The 25650-nt window shown below is 39.3% G+C and overlaps 1 protein-coding gene across 3 annotated transcripts in view; it reads left to right on the top strand.

Moving 5' to 3' along the window:
* The window catches only part of TPK1 (thiamin pyrophosphokinase 1), a 330950-nt gene extending 319867 nt beyond the window's left edge, over positions 1 to 11083 (top strand). For all 3 annotated transcript variants that reach the window (XM_069461802.1, XM_069461801.1, XM_069461804.1), the window contains one exon: positions 10959 to 11083. In XM_069461802.1, the coding sequence (XP_069317903.1) occupies positions 10959 to 11077 (119 nt within the window). In that variant the 3' untranslated portion in view covers positions 11078 to 11083. The remainder of the gene's footprint in view (positions 1 to 10958) is intronic.
* The last annotated feature ends 14567 nt before the right edge of the window (positions 11084 to 25650 follow it).

Here is a 25650-nt window from a genome sequence, read left to right as displayed (position 1 = left end):
TACATAAAAATTTTATAATAATCTTATGTTTGGTATAATTGATATCAGACATATTGATACTCTTTCAGTTGCAAATATAGTCATTCATAATGGAGGAAGTCTTTTTTTCATCTTCTCTATTTCCCTAGAATTACAAATAAAGGCTCTGTAGTTGTCTTTCTTCTATACCATGAAATAATCTTCCCATATTAAAAGTGAAAGTGGATTAACTGAAATTTCACCTCTAATTTTTATCTAATAGCAAAAATCTTTTCACTAAAAGCCAAGTATTGAACCACATCCTAGCAGCTAAGCCTGTTTGATCATTCCTCTTTCCTTCTTGTCTAGACTGTTAATACTCCTTAATTAAATAGTGGCTGACACTGACAGCAAGAGAAACACTCCTATAAATGGTGGTTTATAAATAGAATTGGGGCATTTTCTAAAGAAGAAAATTCAGTACAAAGTGCTTCAGTTAAGTGCTTTATGTCTGAGACCCATCATCGGTAGCTTTCTCAAAAATCAGGGATGAGAAACTCCCTGGCCTAAAACCTATGACATTAGTTAATCTATAAGAATCACTAAGCTTTAGAAAAAAATTAGGTAACACAGCCACATTTTCAAGCAATTTAAATATTCAATATGCAGCTTCAGTCATTTAACTTTGATTGGCTAATCCAAAAATAGTTCTCGGGACCTACCAACGTGTGAAGGCCTATAGTTTGACACAGTGAGCTACCAGTCAAGACACCTGGATTCTGGTGCTGTGAGCTGTCCCTCGGGTCAATAAGGTATCCTGGATTGGTTTCTCCCGTCTTGAAATACAGTGCTTGGATATTAGACCAATGGCCCTTGAACTACATTCTCTGAAGGCCTAAAGACCTACCTAGCCAGTTCCCTGTGGCCACTTGGTTTGGGAGTGAGGTAAAGCCAAATGAGTAGAACCCTGAGCCTGGCACTCCCAATTGGGTAAAGAGGGGGACAGCTTTACTTTTGTCTGTGCTAAACCACTGAACTAGGTACAGATGAGGTCTCTTCCAGATTAGAAATTCTGTAATAAAAGAAGTTAGACCAAGTCATATTTATGCTCAGAAGGAGCATAATCTAATTGGAAGAAAACGATACTTGAATATTTAATGTATAAGATACATGCCACCTCTCCACAGTGATATAGTATTAATATAATGCTAAATATAAGGTCACAAATTTGAGGCTGGGATGATATGCAACTTTGCATGCAAATAGTTAATGCAAAGAAGGTTCATCAAAAAAGAGAAGCTCAGGCTGTCACCAGGAAAAGGTCCACTGTATGAATATTGAACAATGGATTACTGTAACTAGAGCAGGAGGGAAAATATATTAATTGTGAATTAAAGTAACTTGTTCTTAAGAATGGCTAATATTTTCAGACCCATTAGAATATTCATACAGTAAGATGCCAGCTATTCCTAACATGAAATATTATTATTGCATATCAGTAAGGGGAAATTAAAAATGAAAATAGGTCATGATGAAATATACTAGGAGCAAGCGTATATATTTATAGGTTTATGGACAAAGTCTAAGACATTGCTTCATTACCTTTGATATAACAAATCATATCTGCTAATATTAGAACATTTGGACCTTAAATCAACTGCTGTTTTTCCTAAAAGACAGTGGTCAGACTCTCACTAAATGAAATTCTGTTCTAAAAACAGACCCATGATTTAATGAACCCTGCTTGATCATAAATATCCATCTACCATTTCTGTGTGATAAATATTTTTCAACAAGGCAATGAAAAGCCACTGTGACCACTGGGATTTCATGTTCAGGAGTCTCGCAGTTTCAAGCTGAGGTATCAGCAAGATCTTCTGTCCCCGAAGGCGCTGAAGTCACGTCACACTGACGTTCCTGGTAGGGGGAAGCGTGGACCGCGGGGCGGGGCTGGAGCAGGAGGGTAGCCCGGAGCTCGGAGCAGCTGGAGGGGACAGGTATTCATTGTGACAGGGAGTCTGGAGTAGAGTAGGTGGTGGAGGCGAAGATGAAAACGGGGAACCCCGCAGGGACACAGGCAGCAGGGCGACACCTTCCGGAGAGGAGTTGGCATTGCTTCAGCAAGGGGTCGCCTGAGTGGATCAGTTGGTCTGGCCGAATTAATCAAGATTGAGCCAGACTCTCACAGGGGTTTTACATAAATCATTCAGAATTTCAAGGGCTTTTTATAAAATTCAAGGACTCAGTTCTTTGATTAATTTGACTAGATCTTCCCAACCATAAATAAATGGAAAATCAACTTCTAATGGTACTTAAATTTCACTCCTGAGAGTTCTCAATATGTGCAGTGGTTTTTCTAATGCTTCCGTGGTGGTAGAAATCGGAAGATTTATAAAAATATATTGGTGTGTGTGGATTTTGTCAGCAGTGGGGGGCGGGTAGGTATACATATACATGATGATAGGTTACAACGAGGGCGTTTTCAAAAATATCTAACATGAGTACCTTGTGCTCAGAATTTGGAAACATTTCTCCAAAGTGGTCTTCCTCTTTGACTTAAGGAGGTGTTCTTTCTTCACATGGTTTATGTGAAAATCCGTGCCATTCTATTTTTGTTATTTCATTTGTTTAAAAATATTATAAGAAAATTTAAATGTATGTGCATGGGCATAGTTTCCCAGTTGTGATCAAGGTACATAGCTTGAAGTGTGAGCTTGCCCTTTACAAATTTCAGTTAAGCAATTTTTCTGTATTTCTGCACAGTCTTCTTCTTTAATGACTACATTATATTTCATCAAACTTACATAACAAATTACTTAATCTTAGCTTGGCATTGAAAAACTAAGAACTCTATTTTTAACTAAATCAGAAAACATTTTTGTCTGATGTGGCATCCAAGGTCAGCAACAGTGGCTTGTAAAGTAGACTTACCAGGCCTTCTTCCCCTTGTAGAGCCACCTGACTTTACTTCCATGGGTACCCCCTGGGTATTCAGATGGCACAAGCCAAAGTATGCCATTGACCTTCATGGTTTCCACACTTTCACCGCTTCCATCTATACTCAAGGTGACAACTTTAATCCCGATCCTACATCATATAATGCAGCCAGTCGAAATCTATATAGTTAATAAGATTAGTAGGTGCCTTCACCAATTAAGCGTATAGCCTTCTTGTTACAGATACAAGTCATCATACAGAAAAATTACTTAACTTAAATATGTAAGGGACAAGTTCACACTTCAAGCTATGTACCTTGATCACAACAGGGAAAATGTACCCATGCATATAGGCTGGCTTATAGACAGGTAAATAGAGTGGCTTAATCAAATCTTATTCAAATGAGTAATGTCCTTTCAAGCAGGTTTTTTGGGGTGCTACCAACTTTTTCTGTCTCTATCCATTTCATTTTTCAGATCTCTTCCCTCATTCTCAGGGTCTAAGGAAGAGATACTGCATCCTATAATAGTCTTTTATCACTGCTTATTCCTCCCAATACATTAATACCTTTTCTTGAGCACAATGTTTTCATGCTTTTTTATTTACCTGTCTGTTTGGGGTTATCTGATTGGACTGGTAAATTCTAAAAGGGTATGGATTACGCCTCTTTTTAGTTTATTTTGTGTGGATATCACCTGCAGGTTTGAGATTGATGTTAAGTCATTTTACTGTGCTACCTAGCATATTCTTTTTTTTCTTCACTTTTCGTTGCCATTCCCATTTGTTTGATGTACTTATAATAATCTCTGTTGATATTGAAGGATAGAAGCAAATGCCACTTTGAAGCATCCTCAGTGCAGATAAAATGGTGATAATAATGCAACAAATTTTCAGCACTTTTCTGGAGAAGTCAAAGCCCTTCACAGACATTAACTCATTCATCTTCACGATAGCTATATTAGAGATAACAAGGACAGGTATTATTGGCACTTTGCAAATGGATGCTGAGGTCACCTGAGGAACTTTCAGCAAAAGTCATAGAATATTACAATGAAAAAGTTCACCTGCGTTTTCAGGAATGGCATGAGGCCCAGCAGCACAAAATGACTTTCCCTGCTCCACAGCCAGCCAGCAACAGACTGGGATGACTGTGACTCAGTTGGCTTTGCCCTGTGTGGGTGGTGTTGGGGCAGGCCAGTGTCCCAGGAGGCAATGCCAGGCCCAGGAGTTGAAGGAAAGAGCGCAGCCTTTGAACACTATCTGTCATTCTCTTGCACACACATTTAGATCCGATACTGACTTTCCACACTGAAGGTTTTCAGCGAGCTCTATACAGATCATTCATTTCACCACTAATAATTAAAGCAAATAGGTCACATTTCATGGATCTGGACTGTCATTTTCATTTTATAAACCCAGTAAGCTTTCCTTTTTTCTTAAAACAGCTCTGACTGGCTCCTTAACAGCAACATGGGGCCCACCAAGAGTAAAACATGCTAATAACGAATGCATTAGGGTGTTCTTTTTAATAAAGAAAAGTAATGACTTTTTTTTGTTGTTGTTTAGTTTAGAAAAGCCTAAACATCTGAAAGTGATCTTGGTAGACATTTTCTACCTGGCATAATAAGTTCTAATTCTTCCAAGCAGCAGCATTTCCCTGGTCTAACTGTTTTGTGGACAGCAGGCTGAGTCATAACACAGGAAGTATGAAGAAGGAAGAATAATTGAACATCAGAAACTTTCTAATGCCTCCCAGCCCTAATCCAAGGGCAAGGGAAATGTGTGACTTCTGAGAGAGATGAAGATAAATGCAGCCTCTTTCAAATAGAATTATAATAGCCCTTCCTTGGACACTTGAGGTCCAGAAAGGATTAGTTGTCAGGATAAAGAGGTGATGAGTGCTCACCTTGGGAAGAGTCTTTAGCAGACCAGAGTTTCGAGAGATAAGGTCCAAAAAGAAAGCACTGCTGACAGCTTCTTATCAGAGACATGCATAACAATAAGTTTTGCTATTATCATTTTCCCAGGCACTGAGAAGTTCTGGTAGATAATGCAGGTTAATTTTCAGGTCCTCCTGCATCAGTGAGTGTAAGTGAGGGCTACCCTTGGCGAGCTTCAGTAGGCTGACAAAGGCAGCACCCTCACCACATGCAGACTGTGTGCTCAGCATCTCTTTCCCAGCCCTTCCAAGCAGCTGTAATGCAGGTGCAGTACAGACCAGATAATTTCTTCCGAAATCTGGCACACGTTTTCTTCCGTTTGAATTTATTTTGGTGCACTTCAAATCAATGAACATTTCTTAATGCCTTGGAACAGCATTACTTCACCTCTTGGGGAAAACAAAGGTGAATAAGAGGGAAGAACTTCCCCTCATAAGTTCCTAACCTTTTTTGCCAAATTTTTTTCCCGGATTTTAATATTGAATTTTAATATTGAAAAAGTTCAAACTTATAGGAAAACTGAATTAGTACAGCAAAATCTTTATACCTTCCACTGAGATTTACCAGCTGCTAACATTTGTCCTACATTGGCATTTCTTTCTTTATATGTATGTGTGTATATGCATTCTACTTTCTGAACTATTTGAAAATAACATGAAGACATGATCATACTAAACCCATGAAATTCTTCAGTTTGTATCTCTTAAGAATGAGGATAATCTCCTACATAACCACAGTGCCATTAGCTACTCCGAAAAGATAACATTGAAAGAATAATATATAGTCCATTTTCATATTCCCCAATTGGCCCATTGATGCTCTTTATAACTTTTTAAAATCCAGGATCTACTTTAAAAAAAAAAAAAAAAAAGCATGCATTGTATTTAGCTACTGTGTCTGTTTATAATCTAGAAAAGTCCTTCTGCTTTTTTGGTCTTTCATGACACTGACAGTTTTGAAGAGCCCAGGCCAGCAGCAGACTTGTCAACTGCCCCACATTCTGCATTTGTCTGATTGTTTCCCCGTGATTAGATCCAGGTCAAGCATTTTTGGCAAAGATGATTACATAGGGGATGTTGTGTTTGTGCCTAGTATCATATCAGGAGGCACATGATACTGGTTTGTCCATTTATTGGTGATACCGGGTTTGCTCATTTGTCTAAGATTGTAGTACTCATGAGATCTGACTCCTTTTTTTCTTTTGAAATTAAAGGTAATACACGGAGTGGTGCTTTGAAACTACCAGATATCCTGTTCCCCAACATTTCACCCAGTGGTTTCAGCATCCATTGATGGTTCTTGCTTAAATCAATTGTTATACCAGTGGCTGCAAAATGGTACCTTTCTGATCCTCTAATTCTGCCATTCCTTCCTTTAGTAGTTGGTATCGTTCTGTAAAGAAGAGATTTTCCTCTCTCTACCTGCCTCTGGAGATGTTTTTATTATTCAGTATATTGTAATACATTTCTCTCACCATTCTTTTCTATCCCAAAGTGCCCCAAATTTGTCCCAGCCCTTGTGTCCTTTTGACAAGTCTAAGTTAGTTTTTGAGCACTCTCTTGCTTTCTGGAACAAGATGTTTCAGGCTCACCCTGTACTTTGCCTGACCTAGACTAGGCATCTAAATAGTCAGCTTTTAACACAAAGTATGATCTTGGAAAACAATCATTTGTAAATAGAAAAGAGAATTACTAATTCAGCCTATAGAAGGTAGAGAATCAAAGTGCAATACAGGCTAGAAAGTGACATTTGAGTTTAGACGTGAAGGATAGGATATGCAGAGAAGAGACAATTTGTTCCAGAAGGAGGCGACACATCAGAAATTTTCATGGAAGTAGAAAATTCCTAACATATTCAAGGAATAACAAGTAGCATAGATTGGCTGGCAGATAGGTCAGAAATAACCAGAAGATGAAGGGCCTTAAATGCCGTGCCAAGATGTTTGGGTGGGAGAGAGGAGATATTTTGCTTTGTTTTATTTTGAACATTATCTTATAGGCAATTAGAGTCCATCAGTTATTCTTTCACATGGAAATGACATCATCAGAGATGGAATGTAGACGGCTGGGAAGGAGAGGTAATGATTTGGAGAAAGAAGTACAATTAGAAGATTATCTTCTACATGTCCAGACAAGAGTCTACTTATTATATTCCTTATAGAATATAGCATATATTCTCTTGGTAATTTTAAGTTAGGTTTGTGTAGAATTTGTATTTTTGGTTGTCTTTTCTACCGTGTCTGCTAGATATTTCTCAGCCTTCATCTTGAAGGGCAGAGTACTCAGTCTTCACTGCTGAGCGTATGTTAAGTGTCCAAGTGTCTGTTGATTCATTCATAAGTTGAAATCACTTGAAATGATTTGATATGCTCACTTTGAGTTTAATGTTCCATTTATAACCCAGGACTCTATGACTGCGTATCTGCATGTGAAGTGAAAATCAGTACCTGTGTAACCAAACCAAAAAATAAAGTTCCCCTGGAAAACCAGATAACTGAATCATAAATATAGTTCCTGCTTCAACAACCTAGATTTGCACTGTTCAGTCAATATAGTAGCCACTAGCTATATGTGGCTATTGAACACCTAAACAGTGACTTGTCCAAATTCAGACATACTGTAAATGGATTTCAAAGACTTAGTATGAAAAAAGACTGTAAAATATCTCAATAATTTTCTACATTGATGAAGTTAAAAGGATAGTAATTTTAGATATATTGGGTTAAGTAAATAAAATACATTAAGGTTTTACCTATTTTTACTTTTTAATGTGGCTACTATTATAAATTAGTGAGATTTGTGGATCACATATTTCTACTTGACAGTGCTGAGATAGATAATTGAATGTATTTCGTTGATAGATGGCCTTAATTTTTTAAGATTCCAGTATAAATATACATATATACCAGGGATGTACTCTACAGCTCCACACTAGGACTGCTTTGAGTTTCTGACTTCAAGAAAGCGAAAAAGCAATATATTGATTTAATTTCTGAAAAATTTCAAGAGCAACTATAAGTATGAATACTATTTAATAGGAAACAATTTTAATAATAACCCCTCTTAGAGTTTAAGAGGTGTAAATTAGTGATTTTTAAAATAGATGCTTTTGCCTCATGTATGTAAAGGTTTTTATGTCAAAAAATTAATTGTAAAGACTGATAATTGCAAACTGATGTTACAGACAGTATAGTTTGCTTTTTCTGCTAATGAGATCTGACTCATATTTTCTTAATGTGTAGCCATTTCTCCAAATAGGCTAAGAATCTTCAGAGAGTAAATGATGAATGCAGAGTAGACAGTGGTTCCATTATGTCCTAAGTAGTTAGTGATGTCCAATATGTCTAACTTAACTCCTAGAACTTAACCTAATGTTCCAGAATGGTAGGGAACCTTAAGATTCATCATAATTGGTTCATTAAGCATTTGTCTGTATGATATGTAAAGTATTCATTTAAATCTTAGAGTGATTTTTAGGCTCTTGCTAACTCATCTCCTTAACTCTACTCCATCAAGCTGCTGGCAGCATCAGTTCTCTTTTTAGAGCTCTTCCAAGAATTACCTTAGCCTCCCTTAATAATGTGCTAGTGTTTAACAACTTTTGTTATCATCATAGCTTCTCTGGGCTTCATTTTCCTCATCTGTAAATTGCAGATAAAATCCTGCTATACCTTGAATGCCTGGTGTACTATAACGACTCAGATAAAGTCCTGAATGAACAAGAATTATTCATTCACCTCTGAATAGCATCTCCCAGGCAAACCTAGTTCACTCCCTTTTGTTCCCTCAGTTTTATTGATTTAAAAATGTTTGCATTGCCTTTTTTAAAAAATCATTTTACTTATTTTTGCCAAAAAACCAGTGTCAGTCCACAGATTCTTGAGAGGCCCAGGGGCTGGGCCTCTGGGGATGCCTGTGGTCCCCCATCACCAAAGGCTTCACATCCCCAGCCTGGCTTCCAGGAAGGCACCCTCCTCCCTCCCCCCGTGGCCTGCCTCATGCCTCTGTCCGGGATTTGATTATATATGCACCTTGTCTTTTACTGAAATGTGAGGACTTTGATGGCAGAGACACTCATCTTCGTACTCCAGTCCCTGGCACAGAGTCAAGCCTTAAGAAACATCTGTTTTATTTTGTTTTGAGACAGAGTTTCAACTCTGTTGCCCAGGTTAGAGAGGAGTGACATCATCATAGCTCACTGCAACCTCAAACTCCTGGACTCAAGTGATCCTCCTGCCTCAGCCTTCCAAGTAGCAGGACTACAGGCACATGCCACAACACCTGGCTAATTTTTCTATTTTCAGTCCTCAATAAATTAACATTAATGAGAACTAACATTTGCATACACTTTGAGTTATGTGAAATAGCAATTACTTTATATGAATTATGTTCTTGAATCCCTACAATAACCTTATAAGGTAAATGTAATTATCATATTTTAAAATACGCAGGTTGAAGTTTTTTGTGTTTTGAGACATAGTCTCGCTTTGTCACCCCAGCTAGACTGCCATGGCATGATCATAGCTCACAGCAAATTCAAACTCTTGGGCTCAAGTGATCCTCCTGCCTCAGCCTCCTGAGTAGCTGGGACTACAGGCGTGCACCACGACAGCGGCTAATTTTTCTACTTTTAGTAGAGATGGGGTCTACAAACTCCTGAGCTCAAGCGACCCTCTCCCTGACTCCCTTGACTGTTGGGAAAACCTTGAAGCCCTAGGTCTCAGGCAGCCACTTGGGGAGCACCCTGATTCCAAGCAAAACCCCCCTCCAGGAGAGTCAAGGCTTCTTTCTCCAACAGAGGTTGACTTTGCTGTGAATCCCACGACCACCACTCCAATCCACCATCCAGGTCGTAGTGTCCAGATCCGTAAATATCCAGGTATCCATCACCATCTCACAGAAGTCCCAAGTTACCTAAGAGGCAAGAGCTTCTTACACTGAATTACATGTTAGAGTAACGTTCACACGAGGTTCTCTCTGATAACCTTGTGTTTGCATTAGTAAAGACATAGAAAACTATGAAAAATAAATATTAACAGTGTTAATAAACTGTGTGAACTGGGAATATTGATGATACGTTATCCTGTAAGACCATTTCTGAATTTTTAAATAGCCTTTTCAAGATTTTCTGGGAAAGATAGCAGGCTCCCTCTGGTGGGACGCGAGCATTGTAATTGAATTGTTTCCCCCAAAGCCGTGTGTAACTTCACAGTCAGGCCTTGTTGGAAGGAAAAGGGCCTCGCCTGACTCTGACAGTTCTGGCTCTACAACTTGTTTTATTTTCTCTTTGAATTATTGATTATCAAGGGATGTTTCTAGATCAGTTATGAGTTCACAGTCATGGTGATGAAGGGAACTGCTCCTGTATAAGCAAAGAGAAATGAAGTTACCAATCTCTGCCTAGACATTAACTTGCTAGAAAATACAAATATGTACTTGTAAAATTTATAAATATATAAATTCTAATTACATAACTCTTAAGCCTTTTACTTTGATAATTTAGTAGTAAAAGATTATCTCATCTCTTGCCCTTACATTACAACTTAGCTTAAGTGACTTGCTCAAGATGACACATTGGAAAGTCTTGACCTTGAGTTCCTATTAATTGTATAGAACATGAGCCATATTCACTTTGACTCTTCTTACTTTATGAAGAAAAAAGTGACCAAAATCCCATGTTTTTTCGGGTAGTTAGATTTCTGTCCCATATCATTTATACTTGAAGCTAACACTGTACCTTTATACAGTTTAATAACATATAAAATGTTAATTCTGAATCATCAAGAAAAATTACAATTGCACCCAGGCAAGGACTTAAGTAGCACATTATAGATAATGGGTTTTGCTTTTACAACTGGTAAAGAAAAACAGAAAAAACTTTAGTACTAAGAATGGTATATAACCCAAAATGGTAAATAACCAATTCCAGGAAGAATGGTTATAGCAAGTTATAGGAACCTTCAGTTTTAAAGCCCTACATCATATATTTCGCCTATCCCACCTTTTATATATCTTCTATCAAAGTACGTGCTTAATTGCTTTTTGGTTAACCACTGATAAAGTCAGTCTATACTGGAAAAAGGATTGGTTCTTACTAATTTTTTTTTTTCTAATTTTCTTGCAGCAAATGATGTGCTTGCGTTTGGAACAGTGGTCAGTACCTCCAATACCTACGACGGGTCTGGTGTAGTGACGGTGGAGACCGACCACCCACTCCTCTGGACCATGGCCATCAAACCCTAACCAACAGACAGGCATCCGCGGTACCTCTGCCTTACCTCATCTGCCAGCAGTTGATTGCCCAACAGAACAGCTCACCTGGGTTTGCAGGAGTCCAAACCTCTCTGTGGGAAGCCCACTAGTTTTAAAGATGTAATATGATACAAGACAGATCTCAGTTTTACAATAATTGGAAAATTATGTCTTAAGAAAGCAAATAAGCTGTGTTACATTCAGTTGGAAAGCTAATGGGGATCGTTCCACTATAAAATTCAGTACTGATTATTCCTATGTTATTAATCATTCCATTTGTCCTAGAAAATTGTTTTTTATTTGAAGCAGAGAAAACTGTTGAGGTTCCTCTTGGAGTCTAGCACATCCTTAAATGCCTAACAACATTAGATGCCTCTATGTAATATACATTTCCTTTTACAGGGAAAAAAAAAAATCTTTCCGGATTGGGATGTTAGAACTGCACCATTTCACTCTGACCTTATTTCTGTCTTTGGTATTGCCTTTTAAAAGTAAATTAAGAATCAGTGACCTAATTGTTCTATTTGAAAACAGGTAGTTATATAAGCTGTAGGTGAAAAGAGAAATGACGTGAAAGATAAGTGATAATTCATGAAGCCCTACTGACATGTTAACCCCCAAACTCGAAAGTAAATACACTAAGCTTTAGCAGGGTGACAGTCATCATGATAATCATAACCTAGACTGGAAAATTTGTGCAGAGGAAACTTAAGCATAAAAATTAAATTGTTTCTGACATACTTCAGACTAAATACTGGTTCATAGACCATAAGTTTATTCAGATTGCCAAAAAAAATGAGTGAGTTTGTAGGGATAAACGAATGTCACATACTAAGAAGCCTAGGTCTGAAGTCTGTCTTCTCATCCCAGTCTGCCTGGACGCCTTTCCTTAGCCGTAAAACGGAAGGAGTTAGACTGATTGTATCTGAGTTCCTTCCCACACTCAAATTGTAAACACTGACACTTGGTGGTGGTAAGATGGATAATACAATCAAGTACTGACTTCTCCTCCAGCCTGAACAACCTGGTGCATCAAAATATATTCACCTTTCTTTTATAATGAGACCCTCTTCTATCTTCTTTCCACCCTTTTCTGTCTTATTTACTGAACCAACCATTGCCATACAAACCATGAGTTAAGGAGAGCCTGCCCAACATGTTTTACGTACACAAATCCCTAAGTTGCTATAAGGAGTGTGACCGGCATCTGTTTTCTTCTTGGTGCTACAACAGTGGGAAGCTCACGGTGTCAGCAGAGAATGAAAGGAGGGGCAGCTAAAGTGGCCGTGGCATTCTCAGCATTTTTCTTACTTTCTACTTCCCTAGAAGTTGAGGCTCAGCTGTGTTTCCTTCTTCAGTTTCTGAAGACTAGTTATGTATTCATTACTAGAAATATATTCATATCGTATAAAAGAAATATATCCATTATTTTAAAATTTTACTACCAAAGCATGTATATCCTATTTACTCTGAAAATCATACCAGTGTTAATCAATGGATGCTTATCAAAAAAAAAATATAGTTTGCTGAAGCTTAGCCAACATTGAGGAGGAAAAAAAAAAATCAAAAAATAAAGTTTTTTGGGGGAAAAAAAAGGATGGTTGGTTGCATTTATACTGAACATGCACAGACTTTTTTCCTTGTCATTATTCCCTAAATAATATAACAATTAGTTACATGCCATTTACATTGTATTGGATTTTATAAGTAATCTAGAGATGATTTAAAGTATAGGAGAGGATGTGTATAGGTGTTATACAAATGCTATGCCATTTTCTCTCAAGGGCCTGACTGAGCCTCCCATCCATGAATTTTTGGTACCTGCAGGGGGAGAAGAGGTCCAGGAACCAGTCCCCTGTGGATACCAAGGGACAACTGTATTTTACCCCTTCCCATTTTTTAAAAATTATCTAAGTTTTTCTCTTTATGTGCCACCCACTGTATCATTTACGTATCCTCTAATTATTATTTTTGTAATAACAACATGGGTCTGCAGATGGGGAGCTCTCGGGTGCACCCAGTGAACTACCTAAGCCCACCAGGAAGTCCCTCTTCTCTCACTCCTGTTCAATTCAGATCCTCACCTCCAGCTTGCGGCCATAAAAGAGAAATTGCAAGTTAGGCCCTGCTGGAACAGTATCTGTGACCTTTGGCCCTTTTGAGTTCAATCAGTTTCTTCATTCCATGGGCCGAATTTATAGCTTATATAAATCTAGTGACCGTCACTCCAAAATGGCATCTGGCGACCTAAATCACTGATTAGTGAAAACAGGCTACGATTACCCTTCTCCTTCAGGCAGGAGGGAAATCTGAAAATGGCTGCAGCTACTGAAACCCTGGTTGGAGTCACAAGTGACTGTGACATGTGACAAGTGTACATGTGTGGTCTGAGGACATGGGACTGGACGAGGTGCGGGGCTGGCAGAGTAATACATCTTCACTACTTCTTCTCTGAGCGTAGTTCTCCCTTAGGATGAGAATCGGGTTCACCCACTAGTTACAGAGAATCGCTCAGAGCAAAGAGGAGCAGACAGAGCCCAGGCCTTCATACAGGTAAATGCTCGGGCTTTCATGCCAGGCTTCTATACGTGTGGAACGCATTTTGCATTATGTTCCATGTGTGTGGAGCAGACCTTGCTTCTGCTTCTGCTCACACTTTTCTAAAACTTTACTTGAACAACTGAAATAAAGCAGCACACGGATTTGGCATGATTAAGACTGATGATATCTGCCAAGTCAGTTAGGGGTAAGAAACTATTCTCTCCACTAAGGCTCTGTGATTATAAAAGGGGTATGGTCTGAATGGTGACTTTCAAACTCTATTTATCATGACCCACTGGAAATACATCTTACCTTGTGACCTAGTGCCTAGACAAACACACACACAGAGACGGGTAGTATACCCTTAATAAATTTTATTCTAAATTGAAAAACATCCAGAAATACATTCTAGATTTTAAAAAACACCTAAAGGAAGAACAAAATACATAAAGGTGTTTTAAAGAAATTTTTTGTATGTGTATATGCAAGTGATCTGCATTGAGCGTCCGCTTCTTTCATAAATTTGGAAAAATAGGAGTATAATTATAAAAAATCTTTTTTTTTTTTTTTTTTTTTGTTGAGACAGAGTCTCACTCTGTTGCCCAGGCTAGAGTGAGTGCCGTGGCGTCAGCTTAGCTCACAGCAACCTCAAACTCCTGGGCTTAAGCAATCCTACTGCCTCAGCCTCCCGAGTAGCTGGGACTACAGGCATGCGCCACTATGCCCGGCTAATTTTTTCTATATAGATTTTTAGGTGTCCATATAATGTCTTTCTATTTTTAGTAGAGACGGGGTCTCGCTCAGGCTGGTCTCGAACTCCTGACCTTGAGCAATCCACCCGCCTCGGCCTCCCAGAGTGCTAGGATTACAGGCGTGAGCCACCGCGCCCGGCCTATAAAAAATCTTTAGCAAAGGATTAAGACATTCCATCATGAAAGTATTTTAATGATGTGTTTTGGAATTTAAATTATTTAAATGCATTATTAAAAACTGGCATAGTTGAGCAAGATTTCAACTCACTTGCCTTGTCATTTAAGGTGACACACACACAACATTGTTTCTACTCCTGCTCTCAGTCTTTGTCTCACAGCCTTTATCATTTCCTAATAAGAGTTTTTATTTTATGTTGTTAAGAGGAAAAGCCTGCCATGACAGCAGGCTGAATGTGATCCTATTTGGGAATAAAAAAGTCAATACAACTCCATTAGGAAATGGGGGAGGGTATTACACTATTTAAATTGTTTCTAGTGCATTCTATTCAGAATAAAATAAATGATCCTTATGCCTGCAGGAACTAAAACTGAAGCGGCAAGGTCAAGCCATCCCTCAAGAGTCAGTGTATACAGAGGGGAAGATTCCCAGCACCTGCAGTACAAGGTTGCCCTTGCTTGCCCATGGCAGATTTCACTTATCCGTCATAATTTTCTTTCCTGATGAGCCCCAGCCTGAGCCTCAAAATCCATCTCAAAACAGCTCTGCAGGCAGCCGTGATCAATTATTCTCCACTGGCTTGGCATCCCTGGAGGCTCAGAGCTACTGTGCGATTTTACCACTGTACACAAAACAGCTCTGGTTACACTCGGGAAAGAGGGCCCGGCAACATCGCTCTTCTTCACAGGTAATGGGTAAATAAACAGATCCAAGGACGTGTTCCCTGTGTACTTCATTCCACCACTGAAAGCAAGGACTTCGTACACAGCAAAATGAAAACTAATTCCATCCCTGCCAGTAACTTGAAAAACATAAACAGAGCCCTGAGATCACCCTTAGTTGAGAAGAAATTTCTCACAACGGACCCACAGTTGGTCCCCGAGAACAAAGACATCTGAGATATATAATACTGAGTTAGTCCAATAGTCAAAAGAACTGATAAAAGGTTACAAATCACACCTTAACATTTCTTTCTTTTAAAAATACCTTTAAAACCCAAAGACTACGGGATATTTAATAGCCCATTATATTTTTGAACAATGAACACAGGAAATTATGAGTATAAAATTATACAAGGATTGAGCAGAATTCCACCTGAATGGCATAATTAATTTTCTGCTATGTTGCTTAACATTATGAATCCTCTGCTAGAATATAAACCCCTTCAGGGCATGGACTTAGTCTTTCTTGTCATCTGCTGTGTCTCTGCTCCTTGAATAGGGTGACAAGCGTGCAGTAAATATTTGTGTGGTACCACTGGTGCGTTAACTAACTTCCCCACTTGTGCCCATGCTGAAGGAATATGCTGAAAACTATTGTTCTTTTCCTTTCTTGACCCCTAACTATCCAAGCATTAAAGGAGATATGGAAAGTCACCAACTTACAATGATTTGACTTAAGATTTTAAGAATGTGAATCCCCACCGCTGGAGTCCAAAATATAGCATGCTTGCACCACTCAAAAGTGACATCTTAGCAGAATTTATAGTCCCCCAGAAGTTCTTCAGACAGACAGTAGCTGACATACCACTCTAACACTTTTCATAGTATCATTCAGGAAAAAAAAAGAAATACACGTAATACCACATTAGGAACATTGAAAATGAACATGTATGTATGCAAATTATATTTTTCAAAGATATTTTTGTGATATGAAAATCATTTAGAAAGAGTAAGCTTAAAAAATGTTTTATACAAAAGGTTTTTTGACTTTACAATAGTGCGAAAGTTACATACATTTAATAGAAATCATACTTCAAATTCTGATTTTTGATTCAAAATTCTTTACAATAACTTTATTATACAATAGACTTCGTGTTAGATGATTTTGCCCAATTGTAGGCTAATACAAGTGTTCTGAGTGTGTTTAAGATAGGCTAGGCTAAGCTATGATGTTCAGTAGGTTAAGTGTCTTAAATGTATTTTCAACTTACGATATTTTCTTCTTGTGATGGGTTTATTATGACATGACCTCATTACAAATCGAGAAGTCTCTGTATACTAAAGTTGCTCTTGAACAGTTCCTTCAATACTAAAAGATAAGTGTTCTAATTCTACATTGAATAGATACGGTTAGATCCTCACTCATTCATATATCTGAAGAAGAAAGGAATGTTCACCAGGCCAAGGCCAGGTTTAAAAGGCATCATCCAAGGCAAAAAAAAAAAAAAAAAAAAATTCAACTAGTAACAAAGGAAACATCAAAAGGCCATGAAATTTTAAGTTGCTCAAAATGAATACATAAGGGCAAGTGATAACAGAGGTTTGGAACACTGGTATGGGTTTAGAATCAAGGTCAAATTAAATGTGAAGAGCAGGTTTAATTGGCCTGACTTAACAGGAAAAATGGAAGAATAAGATTAACAGAGAAAATTTTTAGAGTTAGAAATCTTGGAGCTGGAGCAATTTCCAGATTTGGAGGTTCAAGGCCTAACGGTGGCTGTCATGAGTTGAAGTGGACTACAGACAAGAATACCCATTATTTTCAAATACTTTGAAACCACGACATTCAATTCTGATATTTTCTTGATTTGTACTTAAATCTACTTGTTCCGCAAATGAAACCTTTAACATGCATATGAAATTAGCCTGAGGAGTCTAAAACCATAAAAAAAAAGAAATGGTATGTTGTCTCCAACTAAATTACCCACACTAAACTTCATTATTTGTGATTTTGATTCAGTGTTCTCCACTGAATAAATTTCACTGTTACCTAAATTTTAAAAAATTACTAAGGCTACAAAAAGAATTAATTTGTTATCCAGAAAAGCCTATCTGAACAACTTATCTTTGTATCACTTTTATTAACAAGTAGTTACTCAGCAAATACTTACATAATTCATGAAAAAGATTTCTACATAATATTACGACACTCCACTCACCTCTTCTCTATAGAAATTCCCATGCTTTGTCCCACCACAACTTGCTGAATAACCCCAATAATTTTCGTATTATAGATCATGAAATTTTAAAAATAATGAGGCTTTTCAACACTATGGCTATGGGACCAAATAGATGAAGGAAAGAGAGTAAGGGATTTCTTGCAATAAAAGTTTTACTGTTTTGTACTACAGAAAATACTCAAGCACCCGTCAATTCTCCACTATGTCAACTTCATTAATTTAAGAAATACCATTCACCGTACCTTTAGTTCCTTATTCGTGAAATGAACTTCCTGGGCCCCAACGCTCCCTACACTCTGCTCTTTTATTTGCACTCCTTAAAATTCAGGGAAGCCTACATGAATAATGAGATGAAGAGAAATGATGCAGAAAGTTGTTGGGATAGCTTTTAGTCAGTGAATTTATTATGCATATTTTAAAGTTGACCTTTTAATCCAAGTTTTTATTCAATTCCATCACAAGGAACTGAGCAACATGGTCACTTTGAATATTTGTATGCCAGTGGCATTGAACAATGAGTTTCATGAGGAAAAAGTCACAGATTAAATCATGAAGAAGCCAATATATTCTTTTTAAGGCTAAATGGAGATAGGCGATGGAGATTTTTTTTAGGAAGAAAGTTTTACACAAGAAAAATCTCTAAATTTTAAGAGGTGGATATGTAAATCATTCTCATAATTTCTTCTCTAGATTATATATTGCTAGTAATTATGTATCTGCATAAATATGTTAATAATGATAGTCACACTGATGCCATTGTTATTCATTCCTGTTTTTAGGAATGAATAACTTTCCACAAGTTGCTCTAAGGCTTAACCTTTCTCTCGGGTACCTGTGTAATTTATAAGCACTGAAGCTTCACAGAACTAAAATCAAGTAAATAATGTTTGAGTTAAAGGGGATAGGATGAATGGATTGACTAACAATGAATTAGAGGAATTACAGAAGCCCTCAGTTACTGAACTTTCCAATTATTCATTTTCTAGCCTCCTTAAAAAAAAAAAAAAATTGCATATACCAGGACCTTTTTGTAGTCTTTGTAGGAGCCATATTTCATCTTAATGTAAAAAAGACTCTGCTAACAATTTTGCCAAACAGCAACCACAGAACTGTAACTTTCCTACGTGGACTCATTCCGTTAGATGTGGCAAGCTCCTGGCAACAGACGTGTTCAAGGCTACACAAATGCTTGTGGGGGTCTGGCCCCTAAATTAATCTCCAAAGTTCTATGTTGGCAACTCCTTGGGAAATCCAAGATTTTATAGCCATGTGACGTTTGAGGGAAAGGATGTATGTATGTGTTTCCTTCTAGAATTGTGCTGCTTAGCCGAAATCATCACAAGCCATCTTAACTTTGTATTTTTTGCATATGTATTCTTATGGCCTCGTTGAAAATTTACTGATACTGCATCTGCTGTTCAGGTTTCTAGGAGGAAGGTTTATGACTGAAGTGTTTGCTCTATGTGAGAAGGCACATGAAAGAATGCAGATAAAACTGAGTTTCCCCGGGTACATGACAGTTCCACAGACAAAGGCAGGAGATTAACTAACCTTGTCCCATTTCATCGTAACAACGAGTTAACTTTCAGTAAAGCAGAAATTCATTTAAATGGATATCCCGTATTGTCCATAAACACAAATTCGAGCACCTCCTGTAAGGCAGACACTCGGGACACTGTGACGATGTATGTTATGAGAGACAAATGAGAGAGAAAGAGGCAGGAGGTGGAGAAAGAGAGGAGGGGGAAGGAGGAAAGAGGTACGTGGGAACACAGACAAGGAAGACAGCAGAGCATATAGAAATGGGGCATTAACTCTGGGCGAAGGAGATGGGGAAAGAAGAGAGAAGAAGGAAGAGAGTGAAAAGTCTGCTTCCGCTTTCTAAACCACCTGGAATGCCACTTAGCATTACCATAAAACAGTAACACGGAAGTTGCCATAGAAGTAGAAGACTGACCTCTACGCATCCAGCAAAAAGGATGTTTGAGAGTTAATAATACTACGTTAATCTTAAGAGCACAAAGAAGATACAGTGCATATGAACATTCTGAGCACAATTATGTAAATATTAGCTAATACTAGAAGAGAATTTATTTACAGTTTTAACATCGTTAACTTTGAATAATGATATTATAGGTAATTTTTTGTTATACATTTTCTATTTTTTTATAAAATGGCATGTATGCTTATAAATTAGATTTTTTAAAAACCACATTAAGTGTATTGTTCAATTTAAAATATTTAAAATCTCTGTACGTAAGAAAAAATAAACCTCATAACAATACTTTCTAACATTATGAAGACATTCCCAGAAACAAAGAAAGCTCAAAGAGACACACAGACAGGCTCAGAGACATACAGAGGCAGACTCAGAGTCCAAAAGGCACTCACAAATGGCAGTAGGCCCAGGGATATACACAGACTGAGAAATGGGCAGAGACTGCCAAATACACACAGGACATCAACCAGCGTGAAGACCCTCATTGACTGACCCATTGCGTATTTTCTCTGGCATTGAGATAGCATTTATTATTTCCAAACACATTTTTTTCTTTTTTAAATGCAATTTCAGCTTTTCATTAAATCATGTAGTCATTCAACAATCAGTAAGTATCTCCTCCTTAAATTTCATTTCAGTTATTATAATTATGCCCTTTTTATACCCTCTACTCTCATACTCACTGGGCAAATCCAAAACCCTGTTTAAATCCAACTCTCCTCCTCCCCTGGCTGGAAATGGCTGGAGAAGAGCCTGGCAGCCACGATGACTGGCCTCGCTTAAAATCCTCCCCCAGCGCCCCCCCATATGTACTTCCTTAAGGCAGCCCTTACGGATGCCCCGCAATGGCAATGATGCTACACGTCCCCAATCCATTCATTCTCCTATTTTCCTTGTTTCTGTGTCACCACTGCTCCTTTCCTCAGACTTTCAGTACCTCTCCCCCAACTCCTCACTTCCATCTGGTGACCTTGCTTCCTACTTCACTGAGAAAATTGCAGTGACCAAAAAATAACTCTGCAGACTCCACCACGTCTCCCCAGCCCCCAGCATCTGCCCTCAAGCTCTCTGCCTTCCACATTCCCATCAAAGCCAGGACCCTCCACTAGTGCACATTCCTCCTTTCTTACCCCTTCAAGGTCACCCTGCAATCTGCCCATCTTTCCTACTTCACGGTTTTTTCCTCTCCCCTAGATCATTCTCATCCGCATAAAAAATGCTATCTTAAACGAATTCTTTTATAGGCCCTACTTCCTTTACCAGCCACCACCCGATTTCTTTATTCTCCTTTGCAGTCAACTTTAAGAAGGTGTCTGAGTGCATTCTCCTTCCAGTTCCCTCCTGTTCCTCTCAAACCCACCGCGGGGATGCCCTGGCCTCACCACTCCACCAAAGCTACTGTCTTTTAGGGCACCGATGACATCCGTGTTGCTAACGTCAATGATCAAGCCTCAGTCCTCACGGGACTGGACCCAGCTGGTCAATACTTAATGTAATGATCACGTTCTACCCTCGACTTCCAGGACACCACGCTCCCCACCCTCCTGTGTTGCTCCTACCTCATTGTTGCTCCTTTTTACCCATTTCTGGTTTCTCATTTTTGCCTCCAGCCTTTTAATGTAGGACGGGCTCCCCGGTGAGGCCTTGTCCTTTCCTTTGTCACTGTGTCTGCTCGCTCTCTTAGTGATCTCATCTAGTACTTACGCCCTCAAACAACGTCTACGTGGAAACCCACATATTGAACTGTCTACCTGGCATCTCCACTGATGTCTAGTTGCCTTTTCACGCTCTACATGTTTAAACCTCTGCTCTTCTCCCAAAGGCCTGCTCCATCTACCTTCCCAATCCCAGCCTTCCAGTTGTCCAAGCCCGAACCCTTGAGTCATTCTGCTCTCCTCTTTCTCTCATACGTGCTTGTTCTACTTGTCCTTTGACTCTGATGACTTCTCACCCTCTCCACCATCCACCGTGATCACTCCGGGCCAGGCCACTGTGGGTTCTTGTGGGAATTTCCGCGACAGCCCCCCAGTGGCTCCCGCTTCTACCTGGGGCTGCTCCTCAGCACAGTGCCATGCTCAGTCATGCCATTTCTCTCCTAAAAATCCTGGCATGGCTTTAGGAAAAAAGACAAAGTCTTCACAATGGACTGAAGTGCCCCAGATGATCCAACGACCCCTCTCACAATCTCTCTAATGTTATTTTATACTCTCCCTCTGCTCACTCTGTTCAAGGTTCTAGGGCTTCCCTCGCTATTCCTCAAACATACCCAGTCACGCTCCTCTTTGGGGTCTTTGCACTAGCTGTTCCCTCTGCCTGGAATGCTCCTGCCCAGACGTCCACCTGGCTGGGGCCCTTGCCATTTGCGTATCATTTTTCAAATCTTACCTTCTCTACAAGGCCCCCCTGGAGCATCCTATTTTTTTTTTATCTTTCATTCATTAATTCATTCATCATCGCTGCCTCCCATGTGAGGAAGGAGCATTCTATTTAATGAAGAAGGGGGCCCACTAACCCTACTTCACCCTACCCTATCATCATCCCTGGCACTTTGTCTCCCTTACTTTGCTTTTTTTTTTTTTTTCCAAAGAATTTAAAGCTAGCACAACACATACATTACTTATTTATTATGTTATCACTCTTCCCTGTGCTAAAATACAATATCCACAAGGGCAGGGATTTTTGTTGTTTTCACCAACGTCTCCCAAAGCCCTAGAGCAACATATGGTGTCTGGGACATTCTTTCATTCAACAAATGCTTATTGAGAACTTACCCCAGGGTCAGGCACTGGGAATTGAGCGTGGCATAAGACAGTCCTGGTGCCTGGCCCTTTAAAGCTTACAGTCCAGTTCTTACTGAGACTTCCTGGAGACACCTAACTTTTAAAATATTCAAATGAAAGTGGAAAAGCACCAAGAAGAATTGCATCATCCACCCTCACAGCAAGTTAAATGTTCTAAGCAAACATCAGACTCTGCTAACTGAAATAAATGCTATAACCATGCACTCTGGGTTTTAGGCTTCAGTGCTATCGCAGATAATTAAAAGAGACTACAAACCAGGACCCCAAGGTTCCTCAATCTAGTGTGCAAAAATGAATCTGCCCTAATGACACTAGATATAATTAATGGTGAACAAAATAAAACAAATAATATGCTATGTCTTCCTCTCCCCTGGATTCTAGTCCCTCAATAATCCTAGTCTCTCAATAATTTCTCCTCTAAATTAAAAAGAATTTAAAAAATTCCCCTGACATGGTAATCAAGTCTTATGCTTTAGTCAATAATTAGCTGGACTGAAATCCTTCCATGCCCATTTTTCTGCAATTCTGGCAGCAAATTGATAACCCCAGGCAATTTTTAATTAGCACCCTTTAAAAATGGTTTGCTAAATTAGCCAACTATGAAATCACCTCACCCAAATGATTAAGTTCAAATTGCATTTCAAATCCATCACCTGTTTTTACTGTATGAACACAGCATCACTCCAGGATGGCTAATTACAATGTTTATCTGCCTGTGTTTTAATGCACACACAGCACAGCATGCAGCAAATGCCAGCTGGCACAGCCCTCCACCGCTGTTGCAAGTGGTTGCCAGCCATTCCTGTTGACATTTCTATTACCAGCAATAGTCTGGCTCCATCCTTAGCCCAGTGGAGATGGTATTTAAAGATAACCTTCCTTGTGTCCAGGTAGATCACCTCTGTTACTGGCCTTGAGGAAAGCCAGGGCCTGCTGTTGTGAGGACTCGGTGGTGGCCGTGCTTAACTGGCATGACAGCTGGGCTAATTCATGGGAGGCCGCTCCTTCCTCACGCCCTTCACACTCAAATCGTATTCAGGAAACATCTATTATTTAGCGAGTATTTTCATATGATTTTATTTAATTATCAAAGTAAGACTGGGAATCAGGCAGTTTTAACTCCGACTCGTAGATGAGAACATGGCAATCAGAAGACTTAAATAACTCACCCAAAGTTAGTGAAGGAGCCGGAATAGGCTCTCTGGTCTCCTAATGGCAAGACAAATGCCACTCCACCCTAGTAACATCGTCTCCTGCCTCCTTTCCCCCAACCTCTCCTAACACGTCTCCCTTTCTCAAGTTTTACCTCCCTCTATGTCTCTCCTCTGCAGATAGAGCTCCTTAAAATGCAAATCTGCTTGCATGGCTTCCCATCGCACTCAGGCTGTGGTCCCAGGTCATCCTGCAAACCCCTGTGTCATCTGTCCTCTGCCTTCCTCTCCTGTCTGCTCACCACACTCCAGCCACACTGAAATCTTCCAGCTCTCTGAACTCTCTTTGCTCTCTCAAGGCCTTTGCAAAAGGCAATCCCTCTGCCTGAGACCTGGTCCTGACACCTGCACTTCCGCCAGGGATGTCATCAGGCCTTCCAGGAAGCCACCGGGGAAGCACTTCACTGAGGTCTCCCTTGGCCTCTCCCAGGGGAGGGGGGGTCCAGCACGGCCTTTGCTGAACCTGCCACAGTGGGACCTACAGCAGTGTTGGTGCCCACACCTGACCTGACTAGATCCATAGAACCCAGCCTTCTCCCTGGGGGAAAGCAAGGTGGACAGTGGTGTTAGGTGAGGGGACAGCATGCTGGGACTCTACATAAAGCAAGGCGTCAGTGGCCCAGGAAAAGGGGGCCAAGAAAATCTGGGAAGGGGTATAAATCTGATTCAACATATTATTAATCATTATACAATATGAAGATGTCTTTCGGATACCCTAGATGGTTCCACAAGCCAAAGCAAATAGATCATTTTCCTTGTCTTGTGTGGTTCTTTCTGACATTGGTAAGGAAGAAGTCAACTTATGAAAAATCTATCAGGCACTTTGCATTATTAAAATTTATCTTGCCTACTTTTTCATTCTACTTTTTTTTTTTTTTTTTTTAACATGCATCTCCCTTACAGGGCTGTCTTCTGATGAGGGGAGATGAGGATTCCTTCCTGTAGGAATTTTTCATGAGATCCAAGAATGGGTGGTTTCTAGGAGATTTCATATCTATCCTGGAATTGGTAGGGTTCTGTTCTAGCTCCAGCTAGCAGTACGAATCCTAATAATTCCAGCCTCAAAATTGTTTTCAAGACCTAGGTCTAGACTTACACAATGTCGGAGCTGGAAAGAATCCTGGGAGACACTAAACCTGATGCTCAAGTCTTATTTGGTTAATGAGCAATTATATTTGCAGATAGCAGGACTTTACATATGAGCTCTAACACAAACACAGTTATAAGTCTTTAATTCCCCTAAGGCAACTGAACTATTTCAAAATATTCTCAGGTATTCAAATACACAAGTGACAAATGACTTGCATCTTACTTGTTCAACATTGAAATTGTAACATATTACAGAATTTCCTCCACCAGGTGGCAGCCAAACCTTACTAAAATATGGTGTATAGATTCCACTTTTATCTTGGCCAAGTAGATAGAATAAAAGTTACACCCATATTTCAGCTCAGTTCAGGAGGCCCACCATCTGCAAACCCTATGAAGAATATCCTAATGATGAAGTACTGAGAAAATGGGGACTTGGGACATGTGGCATCATCAGGGTGCCAGGGGCTAAACAGCTGCTCTGGGTTAGCTGCTGGCAGTCCAGACTGAATTGGGTTCACTGATAATCCTCATTTAGCCATTGAGGTTGGAAAAATCACATAGTGGAACACTGATGCCATCCTAAATACAAGGCTTCCAGTTAAATCCCAGGGACCTCAATTCAATAAATCATGCAGTGCATGTTGGCTTTTGTCAAGCACTATGCTAGACACCACTATACAAAGACATGGTCCTTAACTACAAAAGGCATTCATATCTAATGGAGAAAAAATAGACTCATACACAGTAAGAGGAATGAAATAAAAAAGATTATCATCCTTATGAACCTCTCTCCTAATCCTTCCCCAAATAAAGTCCTTGAGCAAACTACAGAAATACTATGAGTTCAATGCCCTGTCATGCGCCAGCACATTGAGAAACTCAAATTCAGTAATGTTTAGGGCATGAGAATCTTTACTGTAGTTTGCTGCTGAGATGCTTATTGTCTAAGCCCATGTCATCCATTCACAGATGGTTGGTGTATTACATTATCCTTGAATTCCAAAGCCTGGGCCTAGAGAGCCTCTTAACTCTGCTCTAGGGGCAGGAAAGACCGCCCCCACTACCACTCCAGGTCTTGGATTCAAATT

Source organism: Eulemur rufifrons, chromosome 29 (genome assembly GCF_041146395.1).
Source record: "Eulemur rufifrons isolate Redbay chromosome 29, OSU_ERuf_1, whole genome shotgun sequence".
In the NCBI taxonomy this organism is placed as follows: Eukaryota; Metazoa; Chordata; class Mammalia; order Primates; family Lemuridae; genus Eulemur; species Eulemur rufifrons.
This window is presented reverse-complemented; position numbering and strand designations above follow the sequence as displayed.